Source organism: Triturus cristatus, chromosome 5_1 (assembly GCF_964204655.1).
Source record: "Triturus cristatus chromosome 5_1, aTriCri1.1, whole genome shotgun sequence".
In the NCBI taxonomy this organism is placed as follows: domain Eukaryota; kingdom Metazoa; phylum Chordata; class Amphibia; order Caudata; family Salamandridae; genus Triturus; species Triturus cristatus.
In genome coordinates this window covers 1,022,827,481-1,022,845,917 of record NC_140587.1, presented here as the reverse complement: position 1 = coordinate 1,022,845,917, position 18,437 = coordinate 1,022,827,481, and the positions used below count along the sequence as shown (strand labels likewise).

The window sequence follows — 18,437 nt, the reverse complement described above, 5'->3', positions numbered from 1 at the left end:
AAGATGTAGGTTGTTAATCCATTATCGGTAATAAGGGAATGTGTAGCCTGTAATGTCATAAGCTAGCGTAAATAAATGAACTGAAACATTTGTAGACATAAATCATTGCAGTCATAACTTCACGATGAAACATAGGTTATTTACTTATGAAAAAGAGGCAAGATAATAGATTTAAATCATTTACAAACGGGTGCACTTTAAAATTATTCTTTAGTTTTCTATTTGTTGAAGATTTCACTTATACATTCACAATCATAAAAGAACTTAACCACACCATTTCCTCTTTCTGGACAAAAATCATCAACACCTCTCTCACCTCAGGCTGTGTCCCAGACTCCCTTCAACTTGGACAAATCACACCCATTCTCAAAAAACCAGGGGCCGACCCTAATGATCTCAACAACCTCAGACCTATCTCCAACCTCCCATTCCTTGCAAAACCATTGGAGAAATGCGTTCTCCACCAACTCAACAAACACATTGATGAGTTCAACCTCCTCAACACCTTTCAATCAGGATTCAGGAAAGGCTGTAGCACGGAAACAGCTATGCTCAACGTCTCTGACGATATTCACAAGGCTTTAGATGAAGGTGATGCCTGTCTACTCATCCTTATTGACCTATCTGCGGCATTCGACACAGTAAATCATCCAGCGCTTCTGGAGACCTTGTCGAAGCGCTCCGGCATCAATGGCACAGTACTAAAATGGTTCACCTCCTTCCTTCAACACCGCTCGCAACAAATTAAAATCAACTCCTGTCTCTCGAAGCCAACAAAAGTCACACTTGGGGTCCGGCAAGGCTCGATCCTCTCCCCGGCCCTCTTCAATCTTTTCATGGAGCCCCTCACAATCATCTTGAAAAAAGCTGGAGTGAATTACCACCTTTACGCTGATGACACCCAAATCTATTTCAAAATCAAGTCTCCCAGCGACATCCAACACCTCAATGACACTCTAACCGAGATCCAAACGTGGTTCAACGCTAACCCCTTAAAACTCAATCCAGATAAAACAGAACGAATCCTATTCTCTCCAAAAAGCAACCATCGTCCAATCCAAGAGTGGCTCAGGAATCGGGTCACCCTAAACTGCACCATCGTCCTATCCGACCCAGTTAAGTCTCTAGGCATCACCCTTGACAAGAACTTATCTTTGGAGGCCCACATCAAAAACTCTGCAAAAAGTGCTCTTTTCTCTCTAAAACACCTCAAGAAATTGAAACCTTTTCTTCCCCATGATGACCTCAAGACAGTAGTCCAATCCCTAGTTCTCTTTAAAATCGACTACGGGAACGCCATCCTAACAGGGACTCCAAAAGCTCACCTAGCCCCTCTAATGGCCGATCGACTCGTATCTGGAGTAAAAAGATTTGATCACATCACTCCAGCTCTCAACTCCCTCAACTGGATTCCCATGGAAGGGAGGTGTATTTACAAACTGGCCTGCATCACACACAAAACACTCACTCTCCGGCCCCTAACTACCTGAACAACAAACTGGTAAGAGCAGGTCAATTCAGATCGCTGAGAAGCTCCAACTCACTCCTTCTTATTCCTCCGAAACTGAAAAAGAAAACCACCCAATACCGATCGTTCTCTGGCAACGCTCCCAGGATGTGGAACGTTCTCTCTAGAGTCCTCAGATGCAACCCCTCCTTCTCCTGTTTCAAAAGGGACCTGAAAATCCATCTCCTTAACAAATACTTTCCTGACCAACGTCAACTAACCTAGTCTTCAATATCCAAGTTTACTCCTCTCTTTTGATATTCAAGGGTAGTTGGTGACCGGACTGTGTTAACCACCTTATCTTCCATGCTGTATTTTTTTTATCCCTGGTTTTGCTTCCTTACTGCCTGCCTACTATGTAATGCAATTTCCATCTGTTTTTCTTTACAGTATGTATGTAAAGTGCTCTGATACCTACGGGTCAAGCAAGCGCTATATAAAACTTTTAAAATAAATAAATAAATAAATAACCTGCAACGGAGAGGGCATGGCAAAAATGAAGGGAGAGATTGGCCATTCGCTTTAAAAGTCAGGCATGTGAATGGTTTCTGTTTTTTGCAGATTTATATAGCGGGAACTCAAGGAGGTATTGGAGCGCTTTACCTGAGGTCCAGTTATGTAACACAAGGACACATTCATTAGGTCTCGCCTAGCGATGCAGCGCAAAGCGCTGCTCGCTATTGGCGAGATCTATTGTTGTCGACTTGCTTTCGATGGGGGACAGAACATGTGCACTCGTACGGCAAGGCCTGGACAGGAGATGTGCACGCGTACGGCTCGCGGCGTTATCACAACTCCTGCTCGCACCATACGCGTGCACATCTCCTGTCTGTGCACGCCGCGCTTACGTGAACATGTGTGGACAGCTTGTTAGGGGAATGGCCTCCCTGCTGCACGCCACACCATCAAAACTCACGATCCCAAGTGCAACAACGCTAGCCAGTCACACTGCTTCGCTGTGCATTTGGTACACTCTCAACTGTGTTGTACTGAATACCTCGAAAAACTACCCCCGCGCTGCGAGCCGCCCGCACACCCCACACAGGGGAATGGCCTCCCTGCTGCGCGCCCCACCATCCAAACTCCAGCAAAATCAAGCACCTTATCCACAAAGCAATCTGCGCCGGACCCGCCACCAGCCGCCAACTGGCAACCCCGCTGGTCGACAGTGAACAAACCTCAACAACCAAAAACAGCCCTTCCTCCCCGATACTACACAACACCGGCACATTAATGAAATCGGAGCCATCAATAAACATGTGGGACATATTTCAAAAGCAAAATGAGCATGCCCGTCGCGAAAACCCTTCGCAGCCCAGCACCATCTTCCCCTGCATTCTCAGAAAGACGTGCACACATGGGTACGCCCTTCACCATCGCCGCTGCCTCCAGAACCATTCCGGCTCCTGCCACAGCCCTGGCTATACTATCCCAATGAACATACCCAAACCACCCGGCTCGCCCAAACCCACAGCGCTCCCTGCCATGGCCCAGGCTACAAAAACGGCCTCGTTACAAATACATTACCGCTGTTGCGAGCCGATCAACCAGAATCGGCAGGGTAAGATTCCGTTGTGCACAGGTACCGCCCAGAGCAAACATCACTCCTCATAAATACAGAAGTGCACACAGTGCCACGCGCAGATGTACACTGCACAAGTAGAGAGCAGTGAAGCCACCTACTGTCATAAAGGGGCACCAACCAGTGCCATCTCCCATTCCTCGCAAACAGCGGTGCAAGGCACCCTCGAGCACACCAACATGAACAGCAACAGTACGTCGGACAGCCCATGTGCACGCTCACGCCGTCTGTTCTCCGCTGATGTCAGTGTGAGGCCGGACAGCCGATATGCACGCTCACGGCGTCGCGCGCTCGCCTGGACAGACCAGCCATCTTTGTTGACTTGTTATGTTGTGTAGTGTAGTTCTTCCAGATATTCTTAGCTATGTAGATCTGTAGCCATGAGTGATTTGAAAGCAGGCCATGGAAATGTTTTTTTTCAGAAGGAAATTCTTCCCTTCATGATTTTTAGGCTACTATTAGTGAGCAACTGTGAGTGTGTACTATGTACTCCTATATACTGTCCTTTGAAGGGTTAACGCACAGTCTGTGCCAACGGGGTCTTTTGCGTAGGCCATTTATACTTTTGTGGAGGGATCACAACATGGAAAGGCTGCGTGGTTCAGATTCTAGAACTGCTACGCAAGCAGCGAGTTGAAAGCGCGCGACTGCACTCTGTTACTGCCTCACATGGGGACAAGCGAGCGTTCAGCGGGACAGGCCCCAGCCGCAGCCAAGTCATTGTAAATCTGGGAACTCACCCCGCCTTGAGGCTTGAGTGGTGTGCAGCATTTTGTCATTATGAGATGTCGTCTCTCAGTGCTTCATTTGTGCAAATTAAATTTGACGACTTGCAGTTTTTCGAAAACTGCTGCGGAGGGAGCTTCGGCAGCATGTACCGTGCACAATGGTTGTCACAGGACAAGGAGGTGCCCGTGAAGAAGCTTCTCAAAATAGAAAAAGAGGTAAGGCTTGATTTTATGAGTTTGTAAAGCTAATAAAATGCAGTGTGTGTTTCCTGGGCACATTTAAAAGTCAGCACAATCATTGAGTCACTCCCAGAACTAAAAGATTATCTCGGTTTCAAAAGTTTACATTTAATAGCTTGCTCCTGGAATACGACCAGAAGACACTGCCTGGGGTGTTTGTGACATTCGCATTGGCTATAAAAACAAGCATTTGCAATGCAATAGGTCTTGCATTTGCGAGAGTTTGAGCTATTGGCATTGTAAATGACAATGCCTTTTATTTATGCGTTTGAAAACCTGCAAGCTGTGCCTAAACAAGCACTTTGTACTTATAGTCCTTGCTTATCAGAAGCAAGGCTGGCAGTCTCCTTTCCTGCAAGCCTTGCTTTTCGTAAGCAAGGACTATACATACAAAGTGTGTGTTTATGCGCTGCTTGCAGGTTTTCAAAACAAATGAATAAAACACATAGTCATTTACAATGCCAATAGCTCCAACTCTAGCAAATGGGAGACCTATTGCATTGCAAATGCTTGTTTTTTTTTGGTAGGCAGGGGAGATGACATGATGTGCCCAGAAGCACAGGATGTTGAGCCGACGCGGAGGTTCGAACCGTGTTACCCATCTCCAAGGTCGGCAGCTCTGGTCGTTATGCCACATCCTCTCTCTTCCTCTGATGTCACTCAACATGAGGTCGTTGTTCATAGACTGTGCTAATGAATAGTCTATTGTTTTCTTAAGCACTTTCCCTAGTAGCTCCTTGCTCTGAACAGCAAGGAGCTACTCTCAAGAGAATTCTAGTCATTTCGTCACCGCAGGCAGAAATGAGATGAATACATGTGGTGCTGACTGGAGCTCCGAGGCTAAGCTCGAAAAGTAGTTTTGCGGGTTGGCTCTAATTTTTACTCTGTACGTTACCAGACTGACAAAACGATTGGTACTAGAGAACTGAGTGATTGTGCACCCGTCTCCGGTCTGGGCCGTGACGACAATCCTCGCCGGAAACCGTCCCTCCCTCCGCCTTCTCCCCCGGCCGCTGAAAACAAGATGGAGAAGAGACTGAGCTTCTGAAGCGCTGCAATATCTTCACCCCTCTCTTTTCCCCGTTTTTGATCAGAAATCCTGGCGAGTGAATCTCGGAGTAAAGCTGGGCTTCAATCGCGACAATGAGTGGCGCTAGCAGCGCGGGGGAGCCCCCTGAAGAGACAGCAAAGGAGTCGGCTGATGTAGCGGCCTTTTACCGGTCAGGTGAGAGCGGCGCGCCCGAAATTCCGTATAGTCACTCACAAATGGAAGCTCCAGCGCGACCTAGGTCATCGTGTGTGATTTAATGTCTTTGTTACCCATTTAGTTTAATTGCAGGTTGTGCTGCTTTGGGATAGGGCAGTTGGAGTACCGCTTGTTACCCAGATGTGTGTTTTTTTTCTAGTCTCAGCCTTGGTGTCGCTGTCTGCACTTTGCAAAGACAGCGGGTTCCTGTGGTCTGCTAGGCGACGTGCACCTTTTTTGATTGTAATGGGCGTTTACACGTACCTCCCTTTTGTTTACTGTGGTCCCTGGTAATGGACTCGGTCACTCACGAATGCGATGGATCAGTCGTCCACCCAGCATAGGTTCTTGGGGTGGCAGTGAAACTAACGCATCTCGAGTCTAGTGTGATAAGCAGGCTTATTATTTGCAACAATGTGTCCGCAGAGAATCACAAATAACGGCGGTGGATTGAAATAGCCCTCTCCATCTATACGCTGCAAAAAGACACCAACATCAGGCGCGGTGTCAAAGTATGAATCCGTGTAACAAAAGCGGCCAGTGGGTGAATGAATATACAAGGGGCAATTGTAACTACCGTCACAAAATGCGCTTCTTGGTATCGTCGTGACGTCATTCCTAAGGTGAGCCGAGATTGTATACGCTTCTCGTTTTTGTTGGTTCCTTGAGATTTATTTCTCAACTAGCCTTGCGCTGACCCACAAAGTCAGCTCAAGGCTATATCTTCGTGATGTACTTTTTATGAACTTATTTACACCAGACTGACTCCTTATAATTGTAGTGTTTCTTAACGATTGCCTGTGTATCGTGAGTAGTGGTAGCGCATAACTATTTGAGTAACCATTGCCACCATTAGGATCTGACTGCTGAAACTTGTTTTGAGAATAGCGTAATAGATAGTTCATAAATACAGCTTCGTGTTCTGAGTACCGCTTTAAAGGACCGAGCTCTGTCACCACTCTTGTGTTTTCGGAGTAGCAAACTGCAGTGCTGTAATTTTTGTGGAACTTGCCTTATTTTGTGCCAACAGGGCTCGCTCATGTACACGCTTTCAGTTGGCTAGGTGAGTGTCTTTGACAGGTGTGCCTATTGTGTTTTTTGTTGTTTTTTGGTCGAAGCCTACATCTTTTGGACCTTTGGAAAGCTTCCATGGGAATGCATTTCACCCATTGCTTGCCATTGGCTTTGTAACTAGCATTTTCTTGCTTTCTTTCGGACTGTTCTGCTTGAGTTTGTCCCTTCCCATGCCCAATCCTTATTTACTGTTTGCTTTCCCCAGTACTGAATTGCTGTTAACAGGTCTTTAAATCGTGTTCGTATCTTGTCATGTTTGCTGTGCGTTCAAAGACCAAGGTCAAATGTTAGGCTGTGTCTTCCAGTGAGCTTGATGTTTAGTTTTCTTTCTCTAACTTCAAAGTGAAAGGATTTATGTGGCAAACATGCTGGCTACAATGTTGTTTCTTTTTTGCTGCACAAAACAAAATGTAAATGTCTGTGAATGAATTGTGCTGATATTTCAGAATATGGAAAGCACAAATGAAGCCTATTTTTTTGGTTATTCTGAAGTGTGGTGGAAACAAATAGTTGAATACGATCAAATCAATACACTAGGTGGTGACCTTTCCACACTTTATCGCTTGTGCGCTCTATACTTTTATCAGTAAAACTGTATGACTGTGCATTGTAATTGTCGTTTTGCGCTACCACACCATGCATAATCCACTTTACCCCACTCTGCACGGCTCCACAGTACGCCACTTGTCACAGCACTCTACTTTGCATTGCTCCATTCTACGCCACTTCACTTGATGCCTGGCTACTCTACACCACTCTAACCTATGCCAATGCACTCTACCCCACACTACTCTACTATGCACCACTGAACTCTTCGCCATTGCACTCTAAGCCACACTGCACTCTCTGCCACTCCACGCCCATCCACTCTAAGCCATTGCAATATACATTTCACCACTCCACGCCATTACACTCTACGCCACTGCAATATACCCTGTGCAATTCACCTGTATCCCACTGCACTGTATGCCACTGCACTCTACACCGCTTTACTCAAAACCAATACAATCTACATCACTACACTCTTAATCTACTCTAGTTCACTGTACTCCATTTCACTCTGCGTCACTTTCCTCTGCATCACTGCACTTTACGATATTTAACCCTACACTCCCTGCCACTACTGTATGCTAATCTAGGCTATACCACTCTACGCCACTCTCATCTACTGTGCACCGTTGCACTCTGACACTGATCTGTGCGCCACATCACACCTCTACTCTGCACTAATGTACTCTATGCCAGTGGACTCTACTACCCCACTCTACTATGCACCACTGCACTCTACACTACTCTACTCAGTGCCACTGCACTGTATACCTCTGCACTCTACCCGGCACCACTCCACTGTATACCACTTCACTCTACTCTGAAGCAACGTACTCTAGGTCACTCTGCGCCATTGCAATCTACTCTGCACTCTATGTCACTGCACTCTATGCCAATTGACTACACCACTTTACTTGAAACCAATGCACTCTACGCCAATCTACTCTGCGCCACTGTACTTTACGCCACTTCACTCTTGTCCACTCTGCAACACTACAGTTCACGATACTCCGCTCTGTGATATGCTACATCGTTAAACTCTACTCCACTCTATGCCACTCCACAGCACTCTACGCCACTCTGACACTACTCCACTCTGCAGCTCCCTATATGCCACTCCATGTCACTTTACTCCACTCTATTTAACAACACACTGCTCCAATCTCCTTCACTGCGCCACTCCACGCCACTCTACTCTGCACCAGTCAACTCTATGACAATATACTCCACTTGACCATTCCAGTCTCCTACACTACTCCAGTCTGTGGCACTCCACTTTAAAAAAAAAAGAACAAAAAAAACTTTTTATTGAATAAAAATAAGACACTACGCATACACAGAAACAAAAACAGCAGTGAATACATCCTACAAAAAAGACAAAACAATATTGGCTTGTGAAACAGAAAATGACATGTATCTAATTAACATAGGATAGCCAATGCAGTAGCAGCACCACTCCCCCCCCCCCAGCACTTTGAGACCCTCACAGGTGAGTAGTGTGCTTTACAAATGTACTGATTGATTGAATGCAACCATTAAAAGGACTGTGGAAACATGTACTATTCAACATTAGCATAAGCAACAGCCATTTTGGCTGTAGTGTCCATTTCGTTTCCTTCGTATTTCTTTCTGCTGTTTGCACTCTGCTTGTGTCCTCTATATTAGTTGACCTCCTGACATGGCTAAGCAATGTACGTGCTGGGGGTTTGTAGCTGCCAGTGCACCTGGTCTTAGATGTTATCTGTTGACTGTTTACAGCTGCCATAAGCATTCCCTTTTTGTGTTGCAGAGTTTTATATAGCGCGAACTTGACCCGAATCCAATCGGGTATCAGAGCACTTTACATAGCACCAGTTACGTTACATTAGGACACACATTCGTTCTTTGTTAGGCACGGGGAGATAAAGTGATTTGCCCAGAATCACAGGATGTTCAGCGTCATTACCGAGACTCGAACCCAGTTCCCCAGGTCTGAGGTCGAGCGCCCTAGCCGTTAGGCCAACTCCTCTCTCCTGCTCTCCCTCCCTATTTGCTGACCAAGTGGTTATCCATCTGCCCTTGTTTGCTGATAGCTATTTCTAAACTTGTTCTTTCCATTTCTGTCCACATGCTTACATTGCAGAAAAAGAGTATATAAGGACGATGGTCTGTGAGTTCAAGTGTACTACCTCCTGCAACACTTGAGTGTTGTGTGGACGTGGTCCCACTCATGAGTGATTAATAAACTTGTAATTTTATTTCAACTCCAGTGCCGATCTCTTTTTGTTAGTCTTTGGAACCCGTGGACGAGAGGGTGACCCTGCACCAGTGTACCCCTAAAAAGGTACATTTCCATAGTTGGTGCCCGACACGTGGGACCCCATTGGAGACGCGGGCGTCCGATGGAGTGGTCTTGATGGAGGATTGAAATATTACTGAGGATGCGCATTGCATGAGGAGACCCTTGTCTTTGCAGGCCAACGTGACTTTTCCGGTTTTCCCGATTTGATCCTCCAGGTGGTGGCTGGTCTCGACTGGGGCTTTCTTTGGCGTACTTTTTGCAATGACCATTAGGTCGACCAGAGATCGGCAGGTGGGAGTTGGAGACTTCTGTTTGGTAAGGTCGCTGAAGTGGCACTCTTGGTTTGTTTTTTTTGTTTGGAATTCATTCTTTGCAAAGACTGAAGGCAGGTAATGTGGAGATGTTTCTCCTTTTGAAATATTTGTTTGGAGTAGTAATATTTTACATATACTTGTGAAAACATGCCTGTTCTCCGCACACTCCGTAAGTGGTGTTGCTGCTCTTGTGGTACCAAGAAAAATTTAGAGCAAAGTCAGCTGGCTCCTCCAGAAGGAACTCCCAATAGAGAGATGTATATTAAATATGATATTTCTCCCATACTGTATGGTTCATTGTGGAACAAATGCACAAAAAAGAGTCTGATTTACAATGGCCAGTGAATGGGTCATTCGATTCTAAAAAGGTTCAATATGTAGAGCAGTGTTAAAAGAAAGAGTAGACTGGATATGTTTGATTGTGTACGTATGTTGGATAAAGAAGTGCGATGATATATCAGAAAGGGGTGGAATTAAAAGACAAAGAAATGAAGGAAAGAATAGAAAAAGAAGATGGAGAACGTCAATTAGCGGTAAATGGCCAGTATCCTATTAGGTGCCCTATCTATCCACTACTTAATACGCCTCAGGATGATTGCATCCTACTAGAATGACCCCCACCCCCGTAAAAAATTCCACTCTTAAGTGCCCCTGAGGATGTGGCTTCTGACGAGGAGCATTCTTCAGAGGATAAAGATAAAGACAGGCAATCTGGGCGACAGACTCGCTCTACTTAGACTAAAGCAGAAAAAGATACATTAAAAACCGCTGCTAAAGAGGAAGCTCATCGGACTACTATAGCGACGATCCTCATAAATATGGTTCAACCTTGGAAAGATATAGACCAGTTATATTTCGTAGAAAAGTTCTGTTGGGAGGTAATATATGGTTGGTGGCATATTTCTGCCGAAACAGAACCAGCTGATCTAAACGTTGATTATAAGCAATTGGTAGATGGGACGTACCTTTTTAGGTCTCGCCTGAGCCAGCAATTATAGCGCTGCTCTGGCGAGAGTTTTAGTAAGCGGGTTTTGCAAGTGCTAACTAGTGGCTTTTCAGGTCTCCAGCTTGCGTTCGCGACGTCGTGCACGCGCACAGCTGCTATCCTGCTTTCTAGCATTCCTTTCCTCACATGGCCGGCTTTCCTCCCCCTCTCTCACCCGCTCCTCCCCCTCCCTTATGTCACGGAAGAGTTTCACTCATTGTGTTAACCCACTAGCCCCCTGACTTGCTTGCCGCCATGGTTTTTAACAAGCCCCCCTGCTTTTAAAACACCACCTCATCTTGCTCCCTGCAGTGGCGTAACGAAATTTGAGGCCCCCATTTGCAAACTACAGGGTCAGTGGGGGCTTATTTTCCTATTGTGTCAGCGCGTTCGGTTTCACTTTTGTTTTTATTAATTATTGTGTCAGCGCGTTAGGTTTCACTTTCACCGCCGCTAGTCATCCGGTAACCATCACAAGGGACGCGCACGGGTTCTCATTCGAGCCGCTTCATTTTAAATCTGCATTCCTTGGTCCCTCCCGACGTGCGCAGCCGGGACAGGGGTTTTACAATCTGCGCAATGCCGAGATCTTGTTGTTTACAGACAACACCCCAGCTGCTTTTGACCCACCACGTCCTTCACCCTGCTCTGTTGTTTTACCCACCCCCCTGCTTCAGACATGCCGCGCTTGTTATGTCAAGCACTGTCCCCGCCTGCCCCCACTATCCTTCTATTGCTTAGAGTATCTGCGCTACACGGGCTTTGGCTCAACTGCTTAGATGCCAGCTGCCTCTCCGCCCTCCTCCCGAGTGCCGATGTTTACTACAGAGCGCGCGCTCGCGATACCTCAAATCCTGCTCGCAACAAGCAGGACGATTTTGCATGGGGTAAGGGCCAACACCGGGCAGACTGCCAGCGTTCATTTGACACTCTTTGCCTAAAATGGACACTCCCTTCTTGTTGAGGGTGCTCACTCCATGCTCGCTTCCACACCTGACCTATAATGGCTGCTCACTTCCTGTCAGGCTATCGACTGCCACTCCGCCCTCCATCCGAGTGCCGATGACAACTTCTGAGCGCGCACTCATGGCGCCTCAAATCCCGCTCGCTACAAGCAGGACGATTTCTCATGGGGTAAGGGCCCACACAAGGCAGATTGCATGACCACATTTGTTTCTGTTTGCCTAAAATGGACGCTCCCTTCCTGTTTAGGGTGCTAGCTCCCACGCCTGGCCTAAAATAGCAGCTCACTTCCGGTTAGGCTATCGACTCTGCGCTCGCTCCTTCACCTGACCACTAGCCTGATCCCGATCTCGTTCTCAACTCAAACTGGACTGGCCACAATGGCCACTTAAACAAGCATTGGCATAGCCAATAGATCTCGCCTTTGGGACCTTATAAGTGTTTAGCCATGCAACAGTTGATATTGTTGCACCAAGGATATTGTGCTGGATAACTAAACACTTATAAGGACCCAAAGGCGAGACCTATTGGCTATGCCAATGCTTGTTTCAGATATATCTGATACAATTCAGCTAATAGTTAAATTACTAGTTGAAACATTGTGTTTACGAAACGAACAGGAATTAGCTAGAAAGGGTAAAGTTGTAGAAACCGAAAAATCTCAGACAAAGAAAGTAGATGCTTTGGTGGATGCGAACAAACCCAGTAGTAGTGAAATTACTATGAAACCAATGCGTGAAGCTGCTTCCCTGTATGTTCCTCCGAAAGGTGCAGGAACAAGTGATGATAAAACTTCGGATGATGCAAAGGGATATTTTATATATAAACGGGTCTACACTCCTTCGAGTAGAGCAGATGTTATCGCTCTTAAGGCTGCTTTGCCCGACCCCCAGAAAAACCCTGCCGCCTTCTATGAGGAGGTGGAAGGAGCCATCAGATCCTGCACTATGACCTTGCCAGATATTGATATGTTCTTTGGGCTTATTCTGCCCCCTGATATGTGGAGAACAATACGTAAAATAAATGACGCATCGGCATTTGGTGACACCTGGGCGGAATTAAAAAGAATAGATAGGGAAAGGGAACCTGCTCATTAACCCCAGCAGGCCATTATTAGATCTACCTAAAGCTATTGTGATTAAGTTGAAGACCCTGTGGAAATGTGCCTTTTCAGGGGCACACCAGTGCAGGGTTCACCCTTAAGTTTGTCCACGGGTCCTTAGACTAATAAAGAAGAGATTGGCACTGAAGCTGGAATTCAAAATAACAAGTTTATTAATCACTCATGAGTGGGACTACATCAATACAACACCCTCAGGCACTGTAGGAGGTAGTACATGGAATACAGAAACCATGGGCCTTTTATACACCGTTTGTTGCAGAGTAAGCATGTAGTTACAAATAGAAGGTACAGGCCTACACAGGAATAGCTATCGACTAACCTGGGCAGATGGATATCACTTAGTCAGCAAAGTGGGAGGGGAAACGGAACTGCTTACATCAGTAGGATATGATAAACCGTTACATTCTCAAACAGGTGCATTCTAGTAGCTACAGGCCTTTCTGAGCTCCTACATTGCTCTGGCTCAGTACAGGAGGCATTAACTAAGGTTGATGACTCAAGCAGAATAGAAAAGCAGACAACAGTGAAGACGGCAGAATCAAAAGGCTAACAAAATGGATGCTGCAAACAAGATGGCTTCAGCTCATGCTAACAGCAATTATTTTCGAATTCCACAACTCTCATTCCCCCTAAGAAAATATATTGGACTATGTTAGCGTCCTGTAAACACAAAAAGGATGAGTCAGTTTCTGATTTCTTTTCTAGATTTGAGGAGACATTCCATGATTTTAGTGGCCAGTCATTGGCCCTTAATACGGGTAAGCATTTGTTTGTTGACAAATTTGTCGCTAACCTGTTACCGGAAATAGCTAGTCGCTTAAAGGCTAGTGAGAGTTCTTGGACCACGTCTTCCCCAGTTTCCCTTTTGACCATGGCCCAATATTATGAGCGACAGGAAGCGAAAGGCAGGGAGGATAAGCAGGTTAAAGACTTAAAGACAAAAGTTATGTTGGTCCAAGTATATGGTCCACCATTTAGGGGAGGTGGAAGAGGTGGACGTGTACTGTATACACCTGGAGTGCCCCCTCTTCCTCAAGCAAATTTGTCCCCCTGATCAGTGTGCTTATTGTAAAGAGACTGGGCATTGGTGTTCTGAATGCCCCCTTTTGTGAGGTCAAAAGGAAAAAAATTCCAGTCCAATGGCTGGAAATGACAGGTGCACTACTACAATGCCTCAAAGAAGGCGTACTCTAACTCTCACACTTCATACAAAAATATATATATGACAGTTTAGATAATAATCAAATTCAATCCATAATTTTAAGGACTTGAAACAATAAAATATGAAATCCAGGTGAAAATGAAATGAAATGAAAATTTGACTTGTAAAGCGCTACAGTTGCCCTGAGGCGTCCAGGCGCTGGAACAGATGGGGCCCTCTTGAGGTTACTAGCTAGGCATTAAACAGCAGGGTTTTTAGCTGTTTACGAAAAGTGGTCGGGTTGGGGTTGTTTCTTAGCTGCAAAGGGAGTGAGTTCCAGAGTTTGGAAACGTTATACGAGAAGGAGCGTCCTCCTGCTCTAACTCTGCGAGTTCTGGGGATCTCGGCCAGGAATGCTGTAGAAGAGCGGAGGGATTTATTCGGCCTATAGGGAGAAATCAGGGGTCGATTGATGTCTGGGCCCGTTTCCCAGAAAGTCTGGTGGGCAATGCAGAGCGATTTGAATCTTACTCTGTCCCTGATAGGTAGCCAGTGCAAGGTCCTCAAGCTGGTTCTCACTGAGGTCCTCCGGGGGATGCCCAACAGTGCTCTGGCAGCACAGTTTTGGGTGCGTTGGAGCTTCTGTAGGGTGTAATCCGGGGCTCCCAGGTATAGGGCGTTATTGAAATCCAAGCGGGATTGGATAAGGCCCTGTATAATTATCTGTTTGGCCTCGAAGCAGAGGAGGGGAAGGACTTTCTTGATCACTCTGAGGAGGCCAAAGCAGGTGGCTGAGATCTTAGTGGCCTGTGTGTTAAAGCTCAGAGACTTGTCGAGCCAGACCCCTAAGCTTTTGATGTTATCTCTGGAGGGTGGAGCCACTCCCATGTTTGATGGCCAGCTCGGCTCTATGGAGACGGGGGAGGCTGTGCCCAGGATCATCAGCTCAGTTTTGTCGTCGTTCAACTTTAGGCAGGAGCTCATCATCCACTTCTTTACGTCCTCCAGACAAGCCGCTAGGTCTGGTGGTGCCTGGAGGCCGCTCTTCTCTGCCAGGGAGACCACCAGCTGGGTGTCGTCCGCATAGGAAATGATCTTTACACCGTGCGGACGGACAACCTCAGCCAGTAGCCTCATGTAAGCGTTGAAGAGCGTAGGGCTTAAGGAGGAGCCCTGGGGGACTCCACATCCCAAGGGACGAATGGATGAGCGAGATGTGCCATCGAAGACCTGAAAGGTTCTGTTGGACAAAAAAGAATTGAACCATGTCAGGGCATCTCCGGTCACTCCTAAGTTGGCAAGACGAGTTAGCAAGATCTTGTGATGCACCGTGTCAAATGCGGCACTTAGATCGAGGAGGATCACTGCCACTGATCCTCCTCGATCCAGGAGCCGTCTTACCTCCTCAGTCACAGCCAGTAACGCCGTCTCAGTCCCATGTTTGGTACGGAAACCTGTTTGGGAGGAGTCGAGGAGATGGTTTTCTTCAAAAAACATTGTCAGAGTGGTATTGACATGTTTCTCCAGAATTTTCGATGCCCAGGGGAGTAACGAGATCGGACGATAATTGCTAGGATTAGCTGGGTCTAAAGAAGGCTTTTTCAGCAGGGCCCGCACCATAGCATGTTTCCATGTTGGAGGGACTATCCCACTGATTATGGAGGAGTTCGTGAGCTCCAGGAGCGTGGGGAGAATAGCCGTACTGGCAAGATTCAGTGAGCCTGGGGGGGCAGGGTCGCATGGGGAGCCGGATTTTATTTTTTGTGCCAGTGTCTGTGCGGTTTCCAAAGTTATCAAGGGAAAAGACTCTAGGCACTTGGAAGAATTAGAAGTCAGGTGCACGTTCTGGCCAGGGGAGTCAGAGGGGGGATTGGGGAAGGAAAGATAAATTTTATTAATTTTTTGGAAGAAGAATTCCGCCAGATCATTGCATTTGGTTGGTGAGTTGTTGTTATCTGTGACTGGGGGCGGGGGTTTGATCAGGGAGTTAACTATGCAGTAGATTTCTTTGGATTCAGATTTTGCCGTGGTTATTTTAAGGTTGTAGAAGGCAGCTTGTGAAGATTTAATAGCCAGTTTATAGTTCCTGATCATTTCCCTGTATGTGGCCTTTACTTCAGGGTTGTATGAGATGCGCCACTTTCTCTCCTGTTTTTTGCAGAGACGTTTGTGGTTCCTGAGTTCTTCTGTGTACCAGGGAGCTGTTTTACTATGTCTCTTAGATTTGGGTGCGTACTCTGGGAGGACCTGGTCCAGCGAGGTGGTTATCCATTCTTCATATTTTTTGTTATTAACAGTTGGGTCTTGGGAAAGGGAGGGTTTCAAGGTGCCTAGAGCTTGTACCCAGTTGTCAATGGGGAGTTTGGACCAGTTACGGGTTTTCCTAATAGTAAATGAGGAGGAGGGTGGTTTGCTTGTGGTCCAGTTGAAGGCTATTAAGAAGTGGTCTGACCAGGGGAGTCTGGTTATATTTCCCACTTCAAGCTGGTCACAGTTGCTGAAAATAGGATCCAGCAGATGTCCTTTTTCATGTGTGGCAGATGGAACTCGTTGCTCGAGTTGATATGCAGCCAGGCTTGACTTGGTCTCTTGTGCCGACAGGTCTAGTGAGTTGTCAAAGTGAATATTAAAATCTCCAAGTAGGGAGAAGTTGGACGGGGAGACAACCGACTGAGAGGTCACAGAGAGCAAGGAAGTATTAAATTGTCCTATAGGACCGGGAGGGCGGTAAATGAGAATGCCGGTGAAGCAGGCATTGGGAGAGAATTCGATGGCAAAAGAGAGGTTTTCGCAGTCCTCAATATCTTCCGATAAGTGACGACAGATGAAGCTTTCTTTGTATATAATTGCAAGGCCGCCACCTCTGCCCTTAGGTCGGTCTGCGCGTGCTATCTGGTACCCTGGGATGATAGCTTGTGCCAGGTCTGGCTGAGAGTCTTGGTTCAGCCAAGTCTCAGTCAGGAACATAGCATCTGGGGAGTATTCCTCTAGTAATAGGGAGATCTCTAGACGATGTTTTACGAGGGACCTACAGTTTAGAAGAAGCATGGAGTAGGTCTTTAGCTCGCCTGATGGTTTGTTGGTTGAAGTGCATAGGTGTAAATTACAGTGCTTACAGCGTCGAGGAATCTCCAAAGGGTGTAATGGGATAGCGCATTTAGGAGAGATAGGTGGCCGCAGCTGGCATAAAAGGTCTCGGCTGTATACCAGTCTGTCGCCTCTGGGGAAACCAGAGGACGTGGCCCCTGGACCCGGCCGGGCGCGGACGAGCGCAGACGAGCTTGCCTTAAGCGCGCCTTCGGCGCGCAATCGGCGCGCCCGCTGCGCTCGTCCGCTGCGCTTCCGGTATATACACATGTTTATAGGAGCAGAGGGAGTGTAGGATGGGCGTGGCCTCAAGTGGGCGTGTCACGAGGCTGGGCGTGTGTGCTGGCGGCTGAAGTTGGTCAGGGATTCTCCCTCTGCAGCGCGATTTCAGCTGTGTGGGGGTGCCTGTACCAAAGACGTCGGGTGCCTGCGAGCTGGTGAGTGATTTTAAAACCAATTCTAGCAAGTTTAAAAGGTGAAGAGAACACGCGCTATCGAGACTACTCCCGGCTGTGCTTCAGGAGGTTCCAAAGTTATGTGCGTCGCTAGTGATCAGCGCGCTATTTGTGGATCTCGGAATGGGCGTGGCCTCAAGTGGGCGTGTCACGAGGCTGGGCGTGTGTGCTGGCGGCTGAAGTTGGTCAGGGATTCTCCCTCTGCAGCGCGATTTCAGCTGTGTGGGGGTGCCTGTACCAAAGACGTCGGGTGCCTGCGAGCTGGTGAGTGATTTTAAAACCAATTCTAGCAAGTTTAAAAGGTGAAGAGAACACGCGCTATCGAGACTACTCCCGGCTGTGCCTCAGGAGGTTCCAAAGTTATGTGCGTCGCTAGTGATCAGCGCGCTATTTGTGGATCTCGGAATGGGCGTGGCCTCAAGTGGGCGTGTCACGAGGCTGGGCGTGTGTGCTGGCGGCTGAAGATGGTCAGGGATTCTCCCTCTGCAGCGCGATTTCAGCTGTGTGGGGGTGCCTGTACCAAAGACGTCGGGTGCCTGCGAGCTGGTGAGTGATTTTAAAACCAATTCTAGCAAGTTTAAAAGGTGAAGAGAACACGCGCTATCGAGACTACTCCCGGCTGTGCCTCAGGAGGTTCCAAAGTTATGTGCGTCGCTAGTGATCAGCGCGCTATATGCGCTATTTCAGGTAATCGAAATGATGACATGAGAAAATTTCAAATGCAGAATGAAGTCTTCTGTCTTTTATTCTTTGGAATGTGGATGTTGAAAATGAACAAAAAGTTGCTTGTAGTCAGCAATCATACATTCAAACAGCTTCAAAACTAAAAATCCCAATGCATTTCGGGCTGATTGAAACAGCCCTTCGTCAGGGGAATCTGTAGAATACAAACAATGACTGTATCAAATTCGAACATGATACCTCTGTACAAGAATACAGAAATAGAAAAGGGCTCAAGGAAAGTCAGAGATTGAAAAAAGAAGATTGTGTACCCGAGTGATCAAATGAAAATGAAACCGTGGATCCAAAACCAAGAGTGAAATCAGAGTAAACCAAATAAGCGACGAAACCACAAGTTTCCCAATGAACCGCAAGTGTGACTGAAACATAACGGTAACAGCAAGTGCACGAATGTACCTTAAACAAAATGCTGTAAGCATAT

At 46.9% G+C, this 18,437-nt stretch overlaps 1 protein-coding gene across 2 annotated transcripts in view; it reads left to right on the top strand.

The window, feature by feature from the left end:
* Positions 1–5,053: 5,053 nt before the first annotated feature.
* The window catches only part of TRIO (trio Rho guanine nucleotide exchange factor), a 4,621,980-nt gene continuing 4,608,596 nt past the window's right edge, over positions 5,054–18,437 (top strand). For both annotated transcript variants that reach the window (XM_085606120.1, XM_085606121.1), the window contains exon 1: positions 5,054–5,282. In XM_085606120.1, the coding sequence (XP_085462246.1) occupies positions 5,201–5,282 (82 nt within the window). In that variant the 5' untranslated portion in view covers positions 5,054–5,200. The remainder of the gene's footprint in view (positions 5,283–18,437) is intronic.